Source organism: Erithacus rubecula, assembly GCF_903797595.1.
Source record: "Erithacus rubecula genome assembly, chromosome: 5".
Lineage (NCBI taxonomy): Eukaryota > Metazoa > Chordata > Aves > Passeriformes > Muscicapidae > Erithacus > Erithacus rubecula.
This window is the reverse complement of record NC_136687.1, coordinates 33,278,520-33,294,081: the sequence shown is the minus strand read 5'-3', so window position 1 is coordinate 33,294,081 and position 15,562 is coordinate 33,278,520. Positions and strand designations below refer to the sequence as shown.

At 35.9% G+C, this 15,562-nt stretch overlaps 1 protein-coding gene across 3 annotated transcripts in view; it reads left to right on the top strand.

Annotated features, from left to right (window-relative positions):
- Positions 1-15,562, top strand: part of WDR17 (WD repeat domain 17) — a 75,707-nt gene that overhangs the window by 21,012 nt on the left and 39,133 nt on the right. For 2 of the 3 annotated variants that reach the window (XM_079305676.1, XM_079305678.1), the window contains exons 5-15: positions 2,223-2,474; positions 3,198-3,320; positions 3,655-3,842; positions 5,125-5,293; positions 7,271-7,362; positions 11,734-11,816; positions 12,656-12,742; positions 13,170-13,334; positions 14,204-14,406; positions 14,542-14,691; positions 14,799-14,929. In XM_079305676.1, coding sequence (XP_079161802.1) covers positions 2,223-2,474; positions 3,198-3,320; positions 3,655-3,842; positions 5,125-5,293; positions 7,271-7,362; positions 11,734-11,816; positions 12,656-12,742; positions 13,170-13,334; positions 14,204-14,406; positions 14,542-14,691; positions 14,799-14,929 — 1,643 coding nt within the window. The remainder of the gene's footprint in view (positions 1-2,222; positions 2,475-3,197; positions 3,321-3,654; positions 3,843-5,124; positions 5,294-7,270; positions 7,363-11,733; positions 11,817-12,655; positions 12,743-13,169; positions 13,335-14,203; positions 14,407-14,541; positions 14,692-14,798; positions 14,930-15,562) is intronic. The other variant, XM_079305677.1, reaches the window with a different exon arrangement.

The window sequence follows — 15,562 nt, the reverse complement described above, 5'->3', positions numbered from 1 at the left end:
AAAACTGATCTTTAAATAATGTGTTCGTTTTACACATTATAGAGTTGTTCTCCAATAGCCATGCAAAATTTCTTTTATTTCAGTTCACTCTACTAAACTATCACACAGGATGTCACAGAATACATTCTCTTGCTTCTGAAGTGCTGACTGAATTAGCACTGGCATTGGGAAAAGGAAATACATTTTAATATGATAACATCTAAGTATTTACCAGACTGACACTTTTTATGAAGTCTTGCTAGAATGGTTTAATATGAAAACAGAAATAATAAGAAAAATATTTAAAATATCAAAATTGTGTTCTGCAAATGAAAATATAGTACAGGCTAAAAAAATCTGGGCAGCAGCAGTTTTGTATGTATCACAATTCAAGTTGCTGTAAAAAGATTGTTTAAGGAAAATTGTTCATTACTGTTGGGGATAAAACTATTTTCATCAACTCAAAATTTAGATTAGATTATCACAAGAATGTTACTTTTCTCTGTATTTAGGAGAGTTTTTTATTATTTTAGTACTACACATATTTATTAAAATAATTTAAAAATAAAAAAGTATACAAGTTGTTTCCTATTCTCAGCATGATCAAGATTCTTCATTTCCAACAGAGAAATAAAATTTGAAAGCTGTGTCAAAATTTTCTGCATAAGTAGCAGACTACACTTTTTTTTCACTGTTGTTGTCTACTTAGTTTTCTCTGAATATATTTTCTCTGGATATATTTTCTTTTTTATTAACTCTAGACTATGCATTATTACATCAGAACATTTAGTGTGAAGAAAATATATGCAATAATATAAGATTAATACCCAGTTTTCAGGGAGATTCAATGCAGTCATATAGAGCTAAATGTTTTCTCTTTCATTTGTTCTCTAAACAAGCACAACTTACTTAAATGACCTGTGACTCAGTTGCATGATTCATACTGTTCATGTCTTCTTTTAATGGAAAACAAATTTAGCAGTTAGGGTTTTCATGAGGTTTGCTTTTAGACTCTTTTTTTGAAACACAGGTGAAACTGAATGGCTCCTAGATACATACTGTCTTACACTCTCCCACCAGGTAGTTGTGCTTTCTTGGGGCTGAAGTGTTTGAATATGGGTGGCTTCAGTCACTCGAGGACTTTTTGCTTTTAGCTCTTGCATAGCTAACTGAAAAATGACAATTCTACTTTGTTGTCTATAAAACAAAAAAGGTGAGCTGTAATATAAGCAGGTGATATTGTTTAAAAAAGTGTGAGTTCTCAAGTTTTTTGCAGATTAAAGCAATTACCATACTTCTGCTGTTATTCCCAATGATTCAGAAGAGTAAAAAATGGAATTAAGAAATTGGTTCGTGCTGTTAATTTTCGTGCAGTCTTAAATTATTTTTCCCATTTGTAGTAACTGATTTTATAAAGTTGCCCTAGATGTAATATGTATGAAACAGTACCAAAATTGAAAATCAGATTGAAGCTGAGTAACGGAAGGTTGCATTTCCTTATTTCTAGAAAAGCAGTATTTTTATTTTTTTTAATAACTTCATAACTTCAAAATTACATATCTATTTCATTTGGACTGTATACTGTCTCATAAAACTAAGATTAATCTCTCTGTAAAAATAAAAAGTGGGAGATAAGTATGATATTAAAAAAATGTGGGTTTTGATAATATAGATCATCAAGTGAAATATCATCTTTTTTGTAGGTGTCAGAATAGATACTTAATGGTCGGTTTTGGCTACAGAATCTGTAAATGCTTCATAGCTGCACACATAGTTTTAAAGAAAAAAAAAAGTCTAAAAGCAGTTGTTCAGAAAAAGCCTTTTACTGCCACAATGTTTTTGCGGTTCAAACTACCTTTTTTTGCCTGTATTTTCTGTCGTGTGCAGATTTACTGACACTAAAATAACTTGTTTTTTATGCTGTGCTGCAGACCTTTCCTCACAGAAATTCTTAGAACAATGTATATGATTTAACATACTTTCCTTTCCTATAAAATTATGTTTATAAACCTGAGAGCTGTTTCTGTTTTCTGCTGTATTAAAGTCGAATTTGATAGAAAAAGAAATGCTCTAAATCAAATATTGTAAAGATAGCTCCATTACTTTCATGGGTGCAGACAATAGAGCAGGCTAGTGAAAATTTCAGGGGGAGAGCAAAAAATTTTGTTTGCCAATCTTGTAACTACTGAAAGGGTATATTTGATTTAATTTTTAAATAACCTGTTTTCTTGTGCACTTTAAAGGTTCTAAAAATCAGAAACATGTCTTAAGACCAGAGCCTCTTGAAGGAACAGACGAAGAAGATCCAGTTACAGCTCTGGAGTGGGACCCTTTGTCAACTGATTACCTTCTTGTTGCTAATTTACATAATGGTATTCGACTTGTTGATTCTGAATCCCTGTCCTGTATCACAACTTTCAGTTTTCCCAGTGCAGCAGCATCTGTTCAATGTTTAGCCTGGGTTTCTAGTGCACCTGGAATGTTTATAACTGGAGGTAAGGCTTTTATTTCCTGTTTTATACAAAGATAACAAATACAGGACTGAGTCTTCAAAATTGATACTCCAAGTTTGATTTTTCTGTTTCATAATATTTTTACAAGTAGAAGCATACATGAATTGTATAGAAAAAGACCATAACACAAAACTGGAAAATAATAAAACTACACTGAGCAGTTTTTACATGTTTAAAAAAATTTAGATACATAAATATGTGACTTTCTACAATTTTTTAATGCTAAATAATATTTTCCTCATGCACCCTTTAGCAAAAAATATATTAATTCCTTTTGGAATTGGAAAATTCAATGTACTAATTGATGTCACTTTGAAGATCTATTTCCTGTCTCTTTTCTATGCTATAGACATTATTGCTCAGGTTGAACTAATAAATTGGGAAGCTAAGACTAGCAGAATACTTTATAATGAAGGAGGTTCCATAGAATTTATGGTGTGTTTAAATAGGTAATATTAATAATGATTATTGTTAATAGAGATATGTCCATGATGATGAATGGAGGATAAATAGAATGCCATGGATGTTACACTGGATGATCTCCAGAGGTCCCTCCAACCCTGACTGTTCTGTGTTACGGACTTGACAGTGCTTGCTTATAAAATCATTCTTAGGATTTGAAGTTTAATTCACTGCTATATATTTGTACAAATCAGTCCTCAAACCACATACCTCTGTGTTTTGTTTTGTTTTTTTAAACCTCAGATTCTCAGGTTGGTGTGTTACGTGTTTGGAATGTTTCACGTACAACACCTATAGATAATTTTAAATTGAAGCAGACTGGTTTTCATGGCTTGCATGTGCTAAATTCTCCTCCAAAGAAAAAGTGTAAGTGTAATTTTGATTGTTATTCATTGTAATGGCTGCAACTTAAGAAAATCTTATTTATGAGTCCTGTTATGTCCAGATCAATCTCTATAGGATTGGTCAGCTATTTGGTTCTTAATTAAAGTACCTTGTACTTCTAGTGGATTAGACATATGTGTAAAGGATCCAGTACCTTATATGGTCCTTCTTTAGTAGGCCAGGCTTCATACAGGAATTCTCAATTTCATTTGTTTCAAATCTTATTAGAATACAAGCATTTTACTCTTTATAATTTTACTTAGTATTAAAATAAGAAATAATCTTCTCTCTTTATCTTTTGCTTTATATTGTTAAGCTTGTTCTTCACAGTATCCTACTAAAAATCACCATACATCTTCAACAAGTGAGGCTCTTCCTCCTCCAACTTTAAGCCAAAACCAAGAATTTTCTCTTCCTCCTGGTCATACCGTCTGTTGCTTCATGGATGGTGGAGTGGGGCTTTATGACATGGGAGCCAAAAAGTGGGATTTCCTTAGAGATTTGGTATGGTTCATCTCTGTCTTTGAATAGAGAGCTTATTTGGCTTATGCTTTCTTCTAACAGCAAAAAACTGGAGAATGAAGTCTTTGCAGTACTTTAAAGCAGTTTCTATTGTTAAAAAGAGCCTAAATTTCTAGGAAACAAAATTACAGTTCTGAAGTTATAAGTAATCTTTTATTGGAAATTTCTGTCTTCTGTTGGAAATATTCTGGTGGTTTGTTTTAAACCAGAAATAAAGATTTAAGGATTTGTTTTTTGTTTATTTGTTTTTTAACTGAAATTTTAGTGTAATGGCCTTCTCAGAAATTTTCTCTAGTGGGTTTTCTATAATTCAGTACAATGAGTACAATCAGAGAGCTATATGGTGAATGCACTCAGTTTAACATTACAAAAACATTATTAAGAATTATTAAATTTTGTTTGAAGCTGAAAATCAGAAACAGATTTAACATATATTAGAAGACCCTATTCTTCACCAGTCTTTTGCTTATTGAGGTTCTTGGGCATATTTCTTTTTCCTCTTTCCGAGTTCCCTTTTCACCGAAAAAACTCCAAACAAGCAAATAATTTTCACCTCTGTATATTTTCCCATATGCATGTGAAGAGAGGCTTTTGGTTGGTTTTCTCTTTCCATTTTTATTTGGTTTAATCCTGTAAAGCAACTGAGGCTTAAAAAAAATTCTTACATAATACCTATGTTTCATATATTTGTCAACTTAAATTCTACAAATGCGTGTCTTGGAATACAACCAATTGATACATGAAATCTCTAAGGGATTGAATTTTAAACCACAACAGAGTGTAGACTGTATCAAGAAACACAGAATATTCAGTGGGGTACTAGACAACTTGTAGAACATGCTTGACATACAGAGCTTTATTTTTTCAGTCAGGTATTTTTTACCAAAAGGGAAAAAACATTCCTGTTTTCAAAAATTAAGGGTTTGGTTTTGGGCTTTTTTGCTTAATTTTTTTTAATTCAATTTTTTAGCAGCATAGTTCCAACAGAAAATACTAACAAGTTCCTGGCATAATGTACCCTTTTGTGGGTTTCAGGAAAGAATTTTTCTGATTTTAATAATAATCTATGAAAGAGCATGTTATAATCCAAGTTATTTTATGCCTTTAAATTTTGGCTGATAGGCCTAAATAGAAAGGGGTTTTGGAATTTTTAATCGATCTGACAGGTAAATTAAATACAATTTATTTTAGAGTTTGATCTAGAGTTAGACTGTGAAAAAAGTCAAATGTAATAAAAATGGATTAAATATTTGTTTCATTTAAGGGACATGTTGAGACCATCTTTGATTGCAAATTCAAACCTGATAACCCTGATCTTCTTGCTACAGCTTCATTTGATGGCACAATAAAAGTTTGGGACATAAATACTTTATCAGCGGTTTATACATCTCCTGGTAATGAGGGGGTTATTTATTGCATTTCTTGGGCTCCAGGTAAGAATATTTTGCTGTGTGTCTAAATGTACTTTGAATTACCATTGACTGCAGAATTTGTCATATGAAAGTATTAGTTTTATATAGAAAGGCATCTGATAAGGTTTAAACAAAACTTACTTATCTGTGAATGTGAAACCAGCAGAATAGAATGCTTTAGACCTTGCAGAATCTTGCCCTTCTGAATAGTGCTCCCAGTATTTCATACTTAGAAGGGGGGGGAGGAAAATCTCTGCTACACTTCTAACATGGCATTATGCAGATGACAAAATGTCTTGCTTTGCATGAGGAGGAGCTACATAAAGGAATTCAGATTATATTTTGTGCTAAATAGTGGAACAGATGTATTTAGCTCTTTCTTCCTTATTTGTGTAGGAGTCTAGTAACTTAAGAACTCTGCTTTAACCATATTAGAATAGGAAGTATCTTTTCTGCAAAGCATCTACTTTTTCTTAGACAAATCACTGGAATCACTGGGAAATTTTGTTTTCAAAACTGTTCTATAACAGTTCTACTCCCTTTGGTGCATCTGAAAATACACTTCTTGACACTATTGATAGTTGTCAATAGTTGACAAGAGGTTGAGTCCCTGTTGTGTTTTATTTCTTTGGACAGCAGATGTATTTTTAAAAAATATAAATAATCCAACTCTATTCTCACCCACACTTTTAAACAATTAAGTAATAATAACTGACAGTAGAAAAATATTGTGTTGGGAAGCTTAATATAGTCTGCATATGTGAAATAGATTTGGGCTTTCTTATCTCAGAAAGTCTCTTGCACCTTTATACCTCTTCACAAATAATATGTCTTGCTATATGGAAATCATGGCAATATGAAATACAGTGCTTATGCTTGGTTATTTAGTTTTGAAGTTTAAATTAATTTGTAGTCGTATCTCATGTTGAATGAGTAGTTTGCTGCAGGAAGGATGTGGGATTGTTGCTTTTGGTTTTGGTTTTGTTGATTTGTTGTTTTTTTAAAAATAAAAATAAAAAAGTAAATTGGAAACAGGTGCTTCAACTTTGTTCCTTACCACCCTGTCCAGAGCCACCTGTCCCTCCCAGCCAGAACTTTTGGTGCTTTCACCTTACTCCCAGACAGTTCCCATCTGCCCTGTACTTTGCTCCTAATTCTGTCATTTGTCTGGTCTCAGAAGAGATCACTTTGAAAAAATGTGATTACTCATTTTTCTTTTTTTCTCCCCCATCATTCTCCTACTTGTCTTTATTTCCATTTTATATATTTACCTTGCTAGACTCCTCCTGCATAGATTGTCTTTTCTGCCTCTGAAGCTTGGAATAAAATAACAGTCAAAACTTTCCTATAAATCTGCTATTTATGAAAAGCATAACTATATTAGGATAGGGAATCACTGTGGTGAGGAGAATTTGGTGACTTTTGGATTAGACCTGAATGGAATTTTCATGTTCTCATTGTGGAATTTTGTACTCAGATTTTCCACCCTGTAGAGTGTGGTTACAGATTCAGGTACATTCTTGATGGTCTTAGATGGTGCAAGTGGTGCAAGATTAAGAAAATGCTGTTAGATGTTCTCCTTCATTTTTATGATTTGTCTTTATATATAGGGAACTTTAAAGGAAAATGCTCTAGTTGCTACAACTTTTAGCTTGAAACATTGAGGTTACCTCTCAGTTTGAGTCATTTGCATCATGATTATTAATTTATTGCGTGTAAGACTTTCAGCACGCATTAAGATACTTTTTACAGCAATACAATTGTTATTTTACCATTTTTCTAAACAGGAATGTAGAAAAAACAGGTCAGGCTTTCACTGAAATTGATGTTTATGACTTAATAGCAAATGATTGCCTTAAACTATGGAAAACTCATGTTCATGTACAATTGATGTCTTATGCTCACATTACATTTCTTCCAATTTAAAGTAGAGCTACTGTTAAAGAATGTTGTGATTTTATAATTATTGTAATATTTTGCAAACATCTTTCTTTAAAGGAAATCTGAACTGCATAGCGGGTGGTACATCCAGAAATGGTGGCTTTATCTGGGATGTGCGAAAAGGCAAAATGATAACCAGATTCAGTGAGGTAAGATGAGATTACTACTTTTTTTGTCTATGTAAATTTAGTGTCCCTAAACAGAGATGGTGGAAGTACATATGTTTTTAAAAGATGCTATAGTTAAAAATCTAGGGAATTATGTAGGTGCCAGTTTACCTGTGTGGCAGAAGTATTTTTGCTTCCTCAGACCAGATTTGTGATATGAGAGTGGTGAAGCACCAGATGGACTCCATTATCTTAAAACTGCTCCTGTAGGGATACATGGGAAAAGCATAGCTGATTCCTTAACTGTGTGATCATATATGGACATACAGACTAAGCATCAAAATGAAAATTGTGTTCTGTATTTTCAAACAAAAGGGGCAGAAAAAACTTTTAGTACTTGCAGTCTAGATGAATAAAGCTCCATTCTGCAGCACACTAAGCAGTATGACTCATTTAGTGGCTTGCCTTGTATTACCTGAAATTTATCCAGGCATTTTTAAGTCCTGAAATAGTAGCATAGTTTTTACTGGGAGAAGGAGTTGTGTAATACTGTGCTGTAGTATTTTATGCTGTTTTGTGTTTTCCTAGTATATAGCTGTGATTTTCAGACATAATTATTTAAGTAGAGGATCTGCATCAATGTACAAGGATTGCTCTTTAAGAAGAGACGTGGGGAAGTAAGGAGAGGCACAAGCAGAAAACAAATATACCTACCTTCAGGAGTTCTGGCAGTCTAAAATTTATATTTGCATTTGTGCTAGCAAATATCTTTTCTGTAATACTGGTCCTGATACATTTCCCAATTAAGTTTTTTCATATCACAATTTTTCATGCCCACTAACTTCATTATTCCAACAAGTAACTGCCTTTTAGTCAGAATCACTGATTTATTAAGGTTGGAAGGGATCTCTCGGATGATCTGGTCCAACCTCTACTCAAGCAGGGTCATCCTAGAACATTTTGCACATGATTACATCCAGATGGTTCTGAAATATCTTCAGACAGGGAGGCTCCCAAAGCTCTCAGGACAATCTGTTCCAGTGCTTTGTCATTTACACAATAGGGAAGCTCTTCCTTATATTCAGGTGGAACTTCCTGTGCATCAGTTTGTGCTCACTGCCTCTTGTCCTACTGCTCAGCACCACTGAGCAGAGCCTGGCTCCATCCTCTTGGCACCCTCACTACAGATACTGACAGACACTGATGGTCACCTCTCAGTTGTGACTTCCCAAGACTGAATAGGCTCAGATCTCTCAATCTTTTCTTGTAAGAGAAATCATTTTTGTCGCTTCCTATTGGACCCTCCTCACAAGTTCTGTCTCTCTTTTTCTGAGGAAGACAGAACTGGGCACAGCACTCCAGATTTGTCCTCACCAGAGCTGAGCAGAGGTGCAGGATCACATTCCTTGATCTGTTGGAATGTTCTTCCTAATGCACCCCAGGTCACCATTGGCCTCTTGGCCACAAGTCACACTGCTGGCTCATGGACACCTTGGTGTCCACCAGGATCCCCATGTCCTTCTCCACAAGCTGCTTTCCAGCAGCTCAGCCCCAGCCTGTTGGGTGCCTGGGGTTTTTCCCTCCCCAGCTGCAGGACCCTGCAGTTGCCTTTGCTGAATTTCAGCTGGTTCCTCTCTTCCCACCTCTCCAACCTCTTGAGGTCCCTCTGAAGGGCTGCACAGCCCTCCTGGGGTATCAGCCACTCTTTCAGCTTTGTGTCATCAGTCAACTTGCTGAGGAGGCCTCTGCCCCTTCATCAAGTCATTGATGGAGAAACTAAGCAATTCTGGGCCCAGTAATGAATCTTGGGGGCCACCTCTAGTGATAGTCCTCCAACTAGACCCTGTGCCACTGATTACAACCCTCTGGCATCTGCTGTTCAGCCAGTTCTCAATCCACCTCACTGTCCACTCATCCAATCCACACTTCCTGAATTTTACAATGATAGAGACAGTGAGAGGCAGTGTAGAAATTCTTGCTGAAGTCAAGGTGGGCAATACCCACTCTTCTCCCTTCATCCATCCAGGTAGTTGTGTTATCATAGAAGGCAATCAGGTTGGTCAAATGTGACTCACCTTTAGTGAATCCATGCTGACTACTCCTGATCACCTTCTTGTCATCTATGTGGATAGAGGTGGCCTCCAGAATGAGGCACTCCATTGCCTTTACAGGAATTGAGGTAAAGCTAATCGACTGGTAGTTCCATGAGTCCTTCTCTTTCTTTTTGAAGACTAGAGTGACATTTGCTTTCTTACAGTCCTCACCTCAGACATCTCTTCTGGTTGCCATGACCTTTCAAAGATGACATGAGCAGCTTCACTGGGTTGATAACTAGAACTCTTTCAGCATTTGTGGATGCATCCTTTCAGGACCCATGGACCTGTGTTTGTGTGTTCTCAAACCCAGTCCTTCTTGATCAAGTGAAAGTCTTCCTTCAACATTCTTTTATGCTGGTCCCTCGAGTCAGAGATTCCTGAGAGCTGATTTTGTCAGTGAGGACAGTTGTAAAGAAGGCGTTAGGTAACTGTCTTCTCTGCATCCTCTGTTTCCAGGGTCCTCCTTCCATTTAGTAATGGGCCTAAATCATCCTTGGTTTTCCTTTTGTTACTAATGAAGTTGAAGAAACACTACTTGTCCTTGACATTCTTGGCCAGATTTAATTCCAGATGAGCCTTTGTTTTCCTAATCTCATTTCTACTTATTCTGACAACCTCTCTATATTAATTCCAAGTGGCCTGATCCTGCTTCTATCTCCTGTGCATTTCATATGTGCACTTAAGTAATGACAGAAGCTCCTTGGTCATCCATGAAGATCTCTTGCTCCCTTTACCCAATTTCTTGCTCATTGGGGTGCATTTTTCTTGAGCCTGGAGGAAGTGATCCTTGAGTATCAATTGGTTCCCTTGGACCCTTTTTCCCTGCAAGGCATGTTCCCATGGAACTGTTTGAAGAAAATCCCTGAAGAGACTAAAGGTAGCTCTGCTGAAGTCCATGATTGCATCTTACCTGCTGCCCTGCTTCCACCTTGCCTGATACTGAACTCCACAGTATCAATGGTCACCACCCAAGGTTGTCCCCAGCCTTCACATCCCCCATAAGGCTTTCCCTGTTTGTTAGCATGAGGTTCAAGCAGCACAACATTCCTTGTGGGATCCTCCAGTACCTGTGACAGGAAGTTGTCATTAACACTTTCCAGGAACCTCTTGGACTGTTTGTGCTTCACTGTGTTGCTTCTGCAGCAGATGTCAGGATAGTTAAAGTGCACCACACGAATCATTGCCTGTGACTCTGGGGCTGCTTCTAGCTGGCTATAGAAGGCTTCATCCACTTCTTTTTACCTATGAGGCAGCTACACCTACAACAGTGTATTTTATCCAAACCGTAAGGTCTCCACTTGCCCATCATCTACCCCAGGAGAGAGCCTGATACATCCTAAGTGTTGCCTCACACAGGGGGAAATTCCACCAGTGTGACTTCCTGTCCTGTCTTTGCTGAAGAGTGTGTAGCCTTTCATGGCCACGTTCCAGTTGTGTGAGCTATCCCACTGCATCTCTGTAATCACTGTGTGGTCAAAGGCCTGTGACTGCACACAGATCTCTGGGTACAGGCAGCTTATAGAAGCATTTGATGGTGTCCACATCCCAGTGGAGGTGCAAAGGGATGCTTCATAGTCTAGTGATTAGATCTTTGGCTGCTTGTGATTCTCCAGGGCCTGCCTCTTACGCCTCCTTATGCTAGTAGAGTGGTTTCTATTGTTCTCTTTTTCCCTACACATTCTGTCTGGCAAGCTTGGCTCTGACCTCTTTTCAAACTAGTTTAAAGCTCTTACAATGAGCCCTATGATCCCCTGAACTAAGATCCTTTTTCTCCTTTGAGACAGCTGGACCCTATTTGTTGCCAACAGGCTTGGTGTTGTATAAATTGACCTGTGATCAAAACCCCCAAAATTGTGCTGGTAACAACACCAGTATCAAATCCAGTTCTTTATCTGCACAACCCTCCTGTTTCTTGCCAAATCATTCCCTGCAACTGGCAGGACAAAAGAGAACACAATTTGTGTTTCACATCCCTCAAGCAGTCATCCTAAACCCAAAGACCTTGATTGTCCACAGTGTTCTTTATGTAAGCTGTGGGTTTATATAGTTATGGATAGCTCATTCTTCAGCTTGACCAGGTTTTGTCTCTTGGATCCTAGAGGCTATAGCAGTTTTACCCATCTCCATAGTCTGAATGTTTTGGACTTGGATGGTCGGCTCATAATGGGTGCTCATTATAACGTGGTTTGTACAGTATACTGTACTGGGAGAAAAGGGCCGAAGCCCATAGGAGAATAAAGTAAAAAAGATGAATCAATAGATGAGAGAAAAAGGGGTGAATTATTTCTTATTGATAGGTATTTTGCATTTTTTGAAGCATGGAAAGAATGGAATCTTCTGCATTGCCTGGAGTCATAAAGATTCCAAAAGAATAGCAACCTGCAGCAGTGATGGATTTTGGTGAGTGTTAATGGAAGAAAAAAAATTGCTAAATGCACTTCTCAAGTCCATAAATTTTGACAGTGCTCTCAGTAATTAATTTAAAAACATTTTTAATGGACAAAACTTAAATTATATTAGTCTCCTGTACTTGTTAGGGTATTTTTTCATGATTTTAAGAAAAAAAAAATAAAGGAAATGTTTTCAAAAGGAATAGTGTCTAAACACACTGTTGGTGAAACTAAATACTGATTTTATTTGGACAAGAATATACTTCTAGGTTTCTTATCTGTAGAGAACATTTTCAAAAGCCATCCAACTTCATTTGTCTTAATTTTAATTTTTTTAGTTTGTTGTTTCAAGGATTAAATAGTACTATTTTAGAATAAAATAATTACAAATGCGCTATCACAGGAGTATAATACCTCATTTCTGAAAATATATTAACATCCACTGAAACCAATTTTGCGTATGTTGTGTTTCAGCACATTTTAAAAATCCTTCTTCATTTGTTTCCTCTGCTACCTGCATCATTCCAACTCAAATATAATGGACAGAAAGTTTAGAAAACAATCAACTTTCTTTTTAATTCATAAAGATCTATTTCTGCCTTGAAGCCATGACTACAACTTTGATTCTGGGCTATGAGGATCCTTTCAAGAAAGATGTACCACAGTGAACATCTTTAAAGCCCCTCTGAAGAAACATAGATACTGAAATCAAGTTAGATGTGGCTGTTTCTCCTATTATTTGTGTATATCTTTTTGCTTTCTGGCTTATTTGCACAGAGTAAAAGTTAATTTTGGATAGCCTACCAGAATGTATTTTTCCTTACAATATCACATTGTAATTGGTTTCAGTATTATTCGAACCATTGATGGCAATGTTCTTCACAAGTACAAGCATCCAGCTGCAGTCTTTGGCTGTGATTGGAGTCAAAACAACAAGTAAGTAAAATTGACCCAAAAAATTGTCAATATTTACTATTTAAATTGATTGCCAGTAAAGTAACACAAAGTTATCTAGAATATGATATTCACTGTGATAGTAAAACACCGAAATTATCTGTTCCAAAGTAGGATAAACCTATAGCAGCTCTCTCTTCCCAGTAGTACGTTTAATTGATCATCATGAACTTTCTTAATTTTCAAAGGAGGATTGTTTCATATTGATGAGAGAAAAAAAGTTTGCAGATAATTCCTAATAATGACAATTGGATTGTCAATAGCTACATCTTGAAGAGATGAAGGAGAAGAAAAAAAGTTTGCTATTAAAAAAAAAAAAAGGTCACAGATTGCACATAATATTTTTTTAAAATTTAAAAAAATATTCATCATCTCTGTGACCAAGGATTTTGCTGTTTTTATTTTGCAGAGATATGATAGCTACTGGTTGTGAGGATAAAAACGTTCGTGTTTACTACTTGGCAACCAGCTCTGATCAACCATTGAAAGTTTTTGCTGGGCATACTGCAAAGGTTTTTCATGTACGGTGGTCTCCTCTCAGAGAAGGAATCCTCTGCAGTGGCTCTGATGATGGGTGAGTATTTCTGAATTATTAGAAAGCGTAAACCTCAAGCAGGACTAAAGAAGAACCTTGCATCTTTATTTGTAATGCTGTTGTCGACACTTAATAATCTAAATCTTTGCATGGTTCAGATCCAGCTTTCAGCTTTGCCCTTAGCTTTATATACTATTTGGGCAGCAGGATCATTATCCAAAATTGTTACAACTGCTGTACTAGTGCAAGATTCCAAATGTAGGGTCAGTGCCTGATACTGTTACTGCAAGGAATTGCACATGGAGGATACCACATGTTTACATTACATCTGAAGAAACAGGTGCAAAACCTGCTCTTGATATTTTTCAAAAGTATGTGTAAGTAGAATCCGTAGAGAATTTTAATGAGTATTGGATACTTCTGTTTTTTTGTTTGCTGCCATTGCTTTTGAGGGAGAGTGTATCAGTCCATGGTAAGCAGGAGGAAGCATTTTTCTATGATTCTATGCCACTGCCCTGCAGATCTTCCCTACAAGACATTTTTGTAAAGGATATTTTGTAAAATTTTGAATATTGACTTCCATTGCTTTCCTGTTATCATTCATTAAAAGTTTATGCTTGAAGCAAAATCTATTAGTTCATAGTGTATTGATTCATGGCAGTGGACAACTTGATAGCAAACTTCTTGACAATAAAATACATTGAATAGGACTGGTCCTAGAACTGAGAAGCATTGCTGGTGACCAGTAACTAGCCATATTTTGCCCCTTTCACTACAGCTCTTTGAGCCCTGTTGTGATGCAAATAAATATTCTGATAAATTGGAAGCTTAAAATATTGCTGAGTAGAGAGATAATTATCTTTCAGTAGGTGATCTGATACAGATTGTTCTCTTTTATCCTGTTTCAGTACTGTTCGGATATGGGATTACACACAAGATGCTTGTATAAATGTTCTTAGTGGGCATACAGCTCCAGTACGGGGACTGATGTGGAATCCTGAAATTCCTTACCTTCTAATATCTGGCAGCTGGGACTATACAATTCGAGTCTGGGACACAAGAGATGGAACATGTTTGGACACAGTTTATGATCATGGTGCAGATGTATATGGTAATATCTTTTAAATTTTGTTTTATTGCTGTATTGAAAAACATTCTAATACATTTTGGAATTTGTGAAGTAATTTAATCAGAGAGGTTATTATATAAACTTATTCAACTATATTTTTAATATCCCCTCTCCTAGGATTAACGTGTCATCCTAGTCGTCCATTTACTATGGCATCCTGCTCTCGTGATTCCACTGTGAGACTCTGGTCATTGACACCTCTTATAAACCCTCTACAAATAAATATCATAACAGACAGATGTTGGGATGATATTGTTGGCAATACAGGTAAAAAAATTGTATAAACATTGTTTCAATTTTCTTTATGTTAATATTCCTATTCCTTTGGTTGTTTTTGTATTTTAATTTTATATATAAATCTTTGTGTGTGTTAGATCGCGCTGTGGAGTCTGGAGCTTCTCCTTTGCTGTGTGGTAAAGTTTCCAGGGATATTAAACAAGAATTGGAAAAATTGTCAGGAAATTCTCAAGGAAAAAAACTAAGGTGGTTTTCAGAATTTTTTTCAGTAAGTATTCTGCAAAGTTAGGGACGTTGTCAATGTGCATGACTTTCTTTTCTGAATTCAATCTCCAAAACTGAGATTTCTTTTTTCTCTATCATTTTTTCCTCTCTTTCTTGAAAAGAGCTTAGAAAATAGGTCAGCAAATAAAAATGTCATTATTGAATTGTTTGTCAGTTGTGAAAAACAAATTTCACTAATTTAGCTTTGTAAAAAACAAACTAACTTTTGCAAAGTTAAATTAGTGAAATAATATGATTTTCTCTAAGAAAGGTTAATTAGACAGCAATTTGATCTTGAAGAAAATTAAATTATGTGTTTAATCAAACTGCGTTAGAGTTTTAAAATGTTTAATTCATCATTTAATTAATCAAAAGAACACCTTCATTACTGATAAGGTTTGAACTGTCCAGGTGTCTGTGCCCAAACTGCTCTTTATATTGTAGGAACTGTAGATCCAGATGACCCGTGCCTCAGTATCCAGCTATTGCCTTTTCTCCATTGCACAGTAATATTTTCTATAAACTGCTGCTCTCTCAATACAAATGATTTAAAGTATGGGTTCCTGTGAGTTCTTACCTGAATAGGAACTGCACTTGAGATAGAACAAGGACAAAAGGACTTGAAACTGCAGGTTCT